This window comes from Rhopilema esculentum, chromosome 18, assembly GCF_057945365.1.
Source record: "Rhopilema esculentum isolate cy_ngs chromosome 18, ASM5794536v1, whole genome shotgun sequence".
Lineage (NCBI taxonomy): Eukaryota > Metazoa > Cnidaria > Scyphozoa > Rhizostomeae > Rhizostomatidae > Rhopilema > Rhopilema esculentum.
In genome coordinates, this window is record NC_142832.1 from 145,918 (window position 1) to 154,533 (window position 8,616).

Genomic DNA, 8,616 nt, shown 5'->3' on the forward strand with positions numbered 1-8,616 from the left:
AAGAAGTTCGGGGGTAAATTGAATAGATTTAAATCGAAATTACAATGGAAAACGGGGGTAAATTGAATAGATTTAAATCGAAAATACAATTGAAAACGGGGGTAAATTGAATAGATTTAAATCGAAAATACAATTGAAAACGGGGGTAAATTGAATAGATTGAAATCGAAAATACAATGAAAAACGGGGGTAAATTGAATAGATTTAAATCGAAAATACAATGGAAAACGGGGGTAAATTGAATAGATTTAAATCGAAAATACAATGGAAACCGGGGGTCAATTCAATAGATTAAAATCGCAAATACAATGGAAACCGGGGGTCAATTTAATAGATTAAAATCGAAAATACAATGGTAAATCGGGGGTAAATTGAATAGATTTAAATCGAAAATACAATGGAAAACGGGGGTCAATTCAATAGATTTAAATCGAAAATACAATGGAAAATCGGGGGTTAATTCAACAGATTTAAATCGAAAAACAATTGAAACTTAGAGGTAAATTAAATAGATTGAAATCGAAGTTACAATGGAAGATCGGCGATTGCTTCGACATAATACAACCAAAAAGGGTTTGCGTATTTGATTTTTGAAAAATCAATACTTTGATACTTTTGAGCATCACAAGTTTACGATTATCCAATTAGAGATACGATGAAAATGGTAATGAATTCAGTAAAACTGTTCACTGTTCAAATTGAAAAATGTCAATTCCCCAGAAACGACCTCAAGCTTTAACCAGAATCATCTGCAATTCGAGCGCAAGTGGATGGCCTGACAGGAACTCTTCGCGAAATTCAAATCTTTTTTCGAGCAAAATTCTCAAGTATAGATACAGATTACCTGCAAATAATTTAAAGGCGTTAGGATATAATTCTCTCTTAATAGCATCGCTAAAACGAATCATCAGGGAAAGGTTTTGTGTTATGGCGATTTCACATATGGTTACTGTGCAAATGTGTATGAGACAAAAATCCGATGTAAAAGAAACAATATTTTGCACATTAATTCGCAGAATTTTTCAGAGCAAGAAGCAAGAACCAAAAAAAAATAAAACAAATAAATACCGTTTGCGAAGGCTCGCGAACATTCGGTGGCCAAAACAGCAAATGAATAAAAACAGGAACGCCTCCAACTTTAGACAGCAAGTCAACACAACACAACAATCATCGAGAAACAAGAATCCACAGAGATAATCTGAAATGCAGGGCAGCAAATGCTTAGAATATCGCCAATTTCAGTAAAGATATCAACCTCAAGTTAGCAGTTTATTGACAAAAATTGCAGCTTTGCCAGACCACGTTTTTAGGTGTGAAATCCTTTTGTTCAAAGTGTTTTTGTTTAAACTCAAAAAGCATTTGTTCGAAAGAAAAGAAACCTTTCAAAATAATTTCAAAAGAGAGGCTACCTGCTAGCGACTGAGGCTTTTATTATTGAATAGACCATCTGAACTGGCATCAAAATAGGGGAAATTATATATACAAACAATACAAATTAAAAATAAAAACAATACAAAATTATATACACAAATCAATTTATAAATTTACAAAAAATATGAAGGGAAAATTAGGATTCATCATGAACAGGTGACCATTTTAAGTTTTTATGAACCTCTTTAAATTTGGTAAATGCCTCAGATCCTTTCTTATTTCTGATTATTTTCCTAAAAAACATTTGCCACCAAAAACAGGTGACCATTTTAAGTTTTTATGAACCTCTTTAAATTTGGTACATGCCTCAGATCCTTTCTTATTTCTGATTATTTTCCTAAAAAACATTTGCCACCAAAAACAGGGAAACATTGAATGTTTTTAGCAACACTCGTTAAAAGGCTCTTTCACTAGCAAAGGCAAACATATAAGTGAATACGAAGCAAGCACGGTAATATTTATGGCTTGTGGTATGGGAAACAGAGGCTAAAAACGGCAAAGACACTGGCAAGGGAAACTGGCAAGGGACACCGGCAAGGGACACTGGCGAGGGAACACTGGCGAGGGAACATTTGCGACGAACACTGCCAAGGGACCCTTGCACAATAAATCTTGATAGCCATTACGATTTGATTATGCTACAAATCTTAAAATTGAGGTCTTGTTCATAATTAGGTACTATACTCATTTGAGTTTAAACCACGGCTTAAAATTATATTTTGGCACGATTTTCTACAGTTTATAATTGTTTTATCCAGATCTTGCCAAGCTTTCCTGCTACCTTGAAACTGAGCGTGATAATGTAAAAGATGAGGACGAAATACTTCTGGCTGCTATTGATGATCCTGTGCTAGAAGTGTTGTTTTCTATTTTTGAGCTTATTTAGTCAATTAACATTGATAAAAATTTCGTCATTTCAAACTAAGTATCTGCATGGAGGTTTTATGGGTGAGGCTTACTATCGAAGGTGGCGGCCTATATAAATAGGGTGGCTTATAATCGATAAATACGGTAGGACTAGATAATATTATCGAACGTTAATGCATCATCAGCGAAAAAAGCACGGTTTCTGCAAACAACGGCCAAAGTGCGGTCAACAAAAAGACTTTGTGATCATGATTCCCTCTACCCTGGGTACCAGACTCACTCTATATAAAATAATTTTCTTAATTCTTTTATATAGTGAGTCTGGTACCCAGGGTAGATTCCCTCGTGGTTCACCTGGGGATTGCAGGGAAAGAACAAACACGGATACGGAGAAGTGATGAGGAAAGAACACCTAGAGAAGAAGAGGGGCAAAGGAGGAATAGGAAAGGAAAGAATAAGAGGAAGACAAAGAAAGGGAAGGAAAGGAAAAATAAGAGGAGAACAGTAAAGAGAGAGGTAAAAGGAGAAAACCAGGAAAGGGAGATAAAGAAATAATAATAGGACCAGGAAAAGGAGAGGAAGGAAAATGGAGAGAACCAGAAACGGCGAGGGAAAGGATTATAATAGAAGAGACGGGAGGCCACTTAACATGAAATCTTCTTGAGAAGATAATTTAAGTAAATATAATGGTTAATATTTAAATATAAGAATCGTTGAAAAGTACAAAAACAGCCTCGTACCAGGTTTGTGTAGCCAATATAAACACAGTATAAAGTACAAACACACCTGATAATCCGCAAAAGCCCTTTAGTAGCCTCCTCACAATGAATGGATGAAGTTGTTCGAAATATAAATACTTCTAAAAGAAATAGTGATAGCTTCAGAAATAGTTCAAGTCTTAGCTTCAGAAATAAGAATATGATGAAGGGTGAATGACCTGCTTAATTATGAGTTTCTATTTGCAGGGCTTTGATTAGCAGGGCTTTGATTTGCATCCTATCAGTGTTGTAATGGGCATAATTCATAGAAATAATTCATATGTTAAAATATAGTAATCAATTGAATTGGAATAGCGTAGAAACTAATATATAAGGAGGCCCATATCAGATGCAATTTTACCAGCAGCAATAGAATTTTGTGTTCAAAAAGAGGTTGAATGGTTGAACAGCTTGAAGAAATAAGACAGACCATCATTAACATGCCAATGAGTGCCTAAGAAGGCTGAGGGATCAAAAATTGCAAATACTTTTTGCCAATAAATGCACGAAGAAGGCTGAAGAAACCAAAAACTTACCAAAAAATAAGAACGACGTTTCCATCAAATATCTCAATTGCACTTGCCACCAACACAACTTCCTACAGACGGTCAGATGCTCAGTCCTCTGTTTGCTTTTTCTGTCTTTATCGTTACAGCATATAGTCTCTAGTTGCAAACATTATCTTGTGTTTGACGGCTCTTGGCCTTTTGGGTAACTCAACTACCTCTCTTTCTGACATGCTACAAGAACTCAGTCTTGACTCCAAACATACTAAACCCATCCCCATGCAGCTTATAAACACTATCTTATGTCGTCGAAATTTAAATATGATTAAATCGAAACATTTTTCGTAATGCAAATGCAAATAGACTAGTCCCATGAAGATATATTCAAAGAAAAACCTTGAGATATATTGAATTAAAAGTAAAGAATCATTAAATATTCAAAAAATATGTTTATTGATTGTGGAGATGTAGAGATTAAATAGATGAGGGAAGAAACTTCTTTTGAGGGAAGAAACTTCTTTTGAGGGAAGAAACTTCTTTTGAGGGAAGAAACTTCTTTTGAGGGAAGAAACTTCTTTTGAGGGAAGAAATTGGCTAACAGAGTGGAGAGTCGTTGATAGTGTGTGGAGGCAGAAGTGATTTAGGGTGATTGGGGGTGATTAGGGTGCAAGGGTGATTGGGATGTACAAGTAATTGGGGTGCAGGGGTGATTAATGTGCAGGGGCGATTTGGGTGCATGGTGTGATTAGTGTGCAGGGGTAATTGGGATGTATAAGTGATTGGGGTGCAGGGTTGATTAGGAGCAGTTAGTTTAAGCAAGTTCATTGGCACCCTTTATGGCAACTCGGTGACAGCCCCCTGTGGTAGCCGTCGGTGGCAACCCTTGTGCACCAAAAAGCAATGCATTTCAAGAGGTGTTTTGCCATAGTGAGGCAACCCTCGACACATCTTTTTCGCAAAGCAGCCTGGAATGGAAAACACAACGGGAAAGGTGCCAAAATTCACATTCTCAGAGTAAAAAAAAACTGCAAAAAAAGTTATCAGAAATTTACGAAATACCAAGTACCTTTCCTTGGAAAATTGCTGCCCAGATTCATGGAAATTTTACTTGGAGCCTGCAAGTGCACCTAGAGACAAACCTAATGCCGCCCTGGCATGTCACGGAAACAAAGTTCTTGTTAGAGGAAGTCACAAAAATCTATGCAGCTTACAACCAATCGTTGCTCATTTTATATCATTTATATCCTTTCATATTGTTGTACATTATTGATTAAATAAAGTTAAAGGGGAAACGATTTTGCCTAACGTTGATAAGTTGCACTGCGTGAATATACAAGGCAATAAAAGTAAGAAAAATGAACAAATTTAAATGGCGCTAGCCATACTTATTCTATGGCCAGATTTATCTTCAATTTGAATGAAAATATCTCTTTTCAATAAATAATATAAATTAAATATTTAGGAATTGCAGATTACTGCAACAAGTATCTATCATTTCAGTTAATACAAGCGTGCAACTTAAGTGCAGCCTGTTTCACCAGCTGAGGTTCTTACTCTCGCACGTTGGATTTTTGCTCCAATTGTATCGTCCCCCTCTGTCAAGATACTTCTTCTCGATGAAGCCACTTTCTTTAATTGCAGCCTCTACCCCAACAGCGAGAATTGATTTCGAGGTTCTGCCGGTTCCATTGTCGATGAATCTAAAATACTCATCGACGATAAAATACGACTGCTTCATCAAGTCGTTGCTTTCCGGCACAAGCTGTGGCACATGTGAGTGTCGCTCAATGAAGCCTTTAAACTGCTCGTCAGTTATGAGGAATTGCTCGACTTGGCGAAGCGCTCCTTCGCCAAAGTTTTCTCCATCGATCGGCAAACACTGAAAAATCTTCCACCTCACAGGTTCCAACTCAGTGATGTATTTGCCCATATCCTCGTCAACGTTGTAAGAATTTATCACGGAATTAATCTTGAAGAGTACGTGATGCTTCTTGCACCAATCGTGAACTCTGTGCATTGTTTCTAAGTGATTCTTTCCTCTAGTGTGTCGACCAATCTTTTCATTTACCTTGAAAAAAGCAAGAAGATGAGAAGCTGGAAAGGTAGATTAGAAAGTTTGATGAATGCCCAGGCGAAATATATAGACGGAAATGAAATACTGGAGAAGTGTGACAAAACGTGCTGTAGAATGCAGTAAACAGAGTGCAAACTGCCTGTCATTAAGGAGGTGGCCAGTACTGAGTATGCCTCGTAGCTAGAGCATTAGGCTGTCAAACAATATTTACACCAAGCTTTTCAATGTGTCTTTGAACACATTCCGATTATTATAAAGTACAGTTGCCTGACCATTAAATGCCGAGTCGAGCACTAAATACCAACCGGGAGTTATCTTAATATGCTATGTTAAATTAAGATGCAAGTAGCATTTCAGCCTGATCCAAAAATGACAAAGGTATGGTATAAAGTACTGTAAAAGTTTTGAAGAAAGCCCAGACTGCTTGAGGAACTCAGCCAAACTTTCATTTACCGGAGATTCATCTGCCTAGAAAGGGGAGTTTCCCGGAAAAAAGGGGAAGGGCTGTGGTAGCAAATAAGCATGCTAGTCGGTATTAAATACAATGAAAAGATTAAGCCTATTATCAAAATTTCTGGTCAATTTTTTTCCAAAACTGCTCAAATTGGCTAGAATAGACTACAGGCTACCCTTCTTACCGATTCATCAAAAGAATCACAAGAGATGCCCAAAATGTCCACGAACTCCCCATACTCCTGCATCCATTTTTCTGTGATCAAGCTCCCATTAGAGATTATGCTGACACTGGGCACCTCAATTTCCTCTTTGCAATATTTCACCATTTCTCCCAGAAACTTGCCACGCTTATGCAAGAAAGGTTCCCCGCCTGAGAAATTTATTTTCTGCATACCAGCATCTCGGAGGAGCTTCAAGCCCCGTTTAGCTTCATCTAAAGGTTGGACAAACGACGTTTTTGCCGTGTGAAAGCAAAAGCCACATTTGTAATTACACTGCCTGGTAAAATGGTAGTTAACGCTCTCTGGAACTTTTGCTGTAGTGGCCCTGTCACACATTTTGATGCCTTCCCAATGGTGTCACAGGGAAAACGTTTTATCCTTTGGGTGACACAAACCAAATAGCTGCAAAAAATAAGAACAAGTAACTCATTTTGTGGATTTATCAATTGAGAAAACTTTCTGAAAAACTCTGTTATTTCGACCCCTGTTTATTTATTCTAGAGAAAGTGAAGTACAAGCGGATACAGTTTTTTTATCCTTTAAATTATCTACATAAATATGCTTGTATGTATCTCACTTTTTATCATCTAGGCCTACGTAACTTTATTGTGATAAATTTACGCATATTAAAGAGAGAAGAGAGTTTGAGACTTTCGTTTGAGAGAGAACTGGTCTGTCGATACGGCTTTTCGATCGACGTCAATCGATTCGACCGCTTTCGTTTGAGAGAGAACTGGTCTGTCGATCCTGTTTTTCGATCGACGTCAATCGATTCGACCGCTTTCGTTTGAGAGAAAACTGGTCTGTCGATCCAGCTTATCGATCTTTGTGACTCAGCTTTCGTTTAAAGGAGAATTAGGCTCAATATTTGACTGTAATTCCTTTACCCCCAAGCGATTTCACAGTTTTTGCCGCCATTATGAATTGGCAAAAATGGCGGACACGCAGCAAACGAGCAAATTACCGCAGAATTTCTAGTCAATTTTGTAGCTAGAATTGCTGATAAAATTAGGCAGTAATCAGCTAAATAAGAATTTAAATGTTCCTTTTTTACAATTAGCAACTCACAAACAGCGTTCCTTGTTGTTTTCCTTGTGATTTCACTGCTGACTTTGACCAGGCTGAAATCAGTCCCCTTTGACCTCTCGTACAAAAACTTCCGCTTTTTGATTCAAACCTTGGTGAAACTCGTTATTTCTAGCCTGTGTACAACCATCTTGAGTTGAACTCTCTTCAGAAATTCATTTGACGTCAATAAAACCTGTACGAGACATCAAAACATCGTGACCAATTCTATGATCGTGACGCATGTAATGTAATGGAGGATTCCCCTGTATGGCATCCTAGCAGATATGCCTCTCATGCCATACAGGGGAATCCTCCGTCAATAACATGCGTCACGATCATAGAAGGGATCACGATGTTTTGATGTCTTTTACAGGTTTTATTGACGTCAAATGAATTTCTGAAGAGAGTCCAACTCAAAATGGTTGTAAACAGGCTAGAAATAACGAGTTTCCCTAAGGTTTGAATCGAAAAGCGGAAGTTTTTGTACGAGAGGCAAAAACTGTGAAATCGCTTATTCCTTTACCTGAGCTAAAATTATATGACGCCATTTTGATTTAGGGGCTACAAAAAACAGTTGCCCTGCGGTATATATTTGAAAATCCAGATTTAATGCACTTTTAAAACGGAAAATCTACCAAAAAAGGAATTTAAGTTGGTCCAGTATTCAACTTTCAATGCTTGATAAATCTGAAGCAGGAGAACAGTTTAATTTTGCAAGAAATATAAACAAGATGACGTAACAATTTTGACTGCATTCGCTTTTATTAGATAGTCAATACTTACTACTTACAAAAAATACTTACAGAAAAATCTTCCTGTGACTGTGTTTTGGTCCTTGAAACACTGTTCTTACGCGAAAATGAATCTACTTTGATACAAAAGTATTCGGTTATAAAGGCAGCAAAGAATTCCAGCAAACCTAAAATGGAGCAGGTGATTTCTCAGAAAACAGATCAGGAGCAAGGTGATTCCCTCGAAGAACTGGTTCTCCAAGGGGGAAAACCGGTGAAAAATCTTCCATAATAAAAACTCTTATAAATCGTTTTTAATGAATAACCAATCACCTCGCGATTTCCAATTCCTGGGAATTGTTCTTCATTGAAACATTGTTAGCACAATAAAAGATTTGGGTTTATTTACGATCAAAGACCCGAGATCTGCAAATTCATATTTGAAACATCAACATCCACTTTTGATCAAATATTTTAAAACCAAAAACCAAAGCAACCTTCGGC

At 37.2% G+C, this 8,616-nt stretch overlaps 1 protein-coding gene across 2 annotated transcripts; it reads right to left on the reverse strand.

The window, feature by feature from the left end:
- Positions 1-4,045: 4,045 nt before the first annotated feature.
- Positions 4,046-8,405, reverse strand: LOC135680797 (S-adenosylmethionine-dependent nucleotide dehydratase RSAD2). 2 transcript variants are annotated; one of them, XM_089113749.1, is made up of 3 exons: positions 8,185-8,405; positions 6,275-6,715; positions 4,046-5,630 (listed from the first exon to the last, which is right to left on the reverse strand). In XM_089113749.1, exons 2-3 carry the CDS (start codon positions 6,647-6,649, stop codon positions 5,097-5,099), a joined length of 909 nt encoding a protein of 302 aa, XP_088969875.1. In that variant the 5' UTR covers positions 6,650-6,715; positions 8,185-8,405; the 3' UTR covers positions 4,046-5,096. The 2 variants fall into 2 exon arrangements, with proteins under 2 accessions (XP_088969875.1, XP_088969876.1); XM_089113750.1 differs by lacking the exon at positions 8,185-8,405 and adding an exon at positions 7,382-7,527.
- Positions 8,406-8,616: the final 211 nt, after the last annotated feature.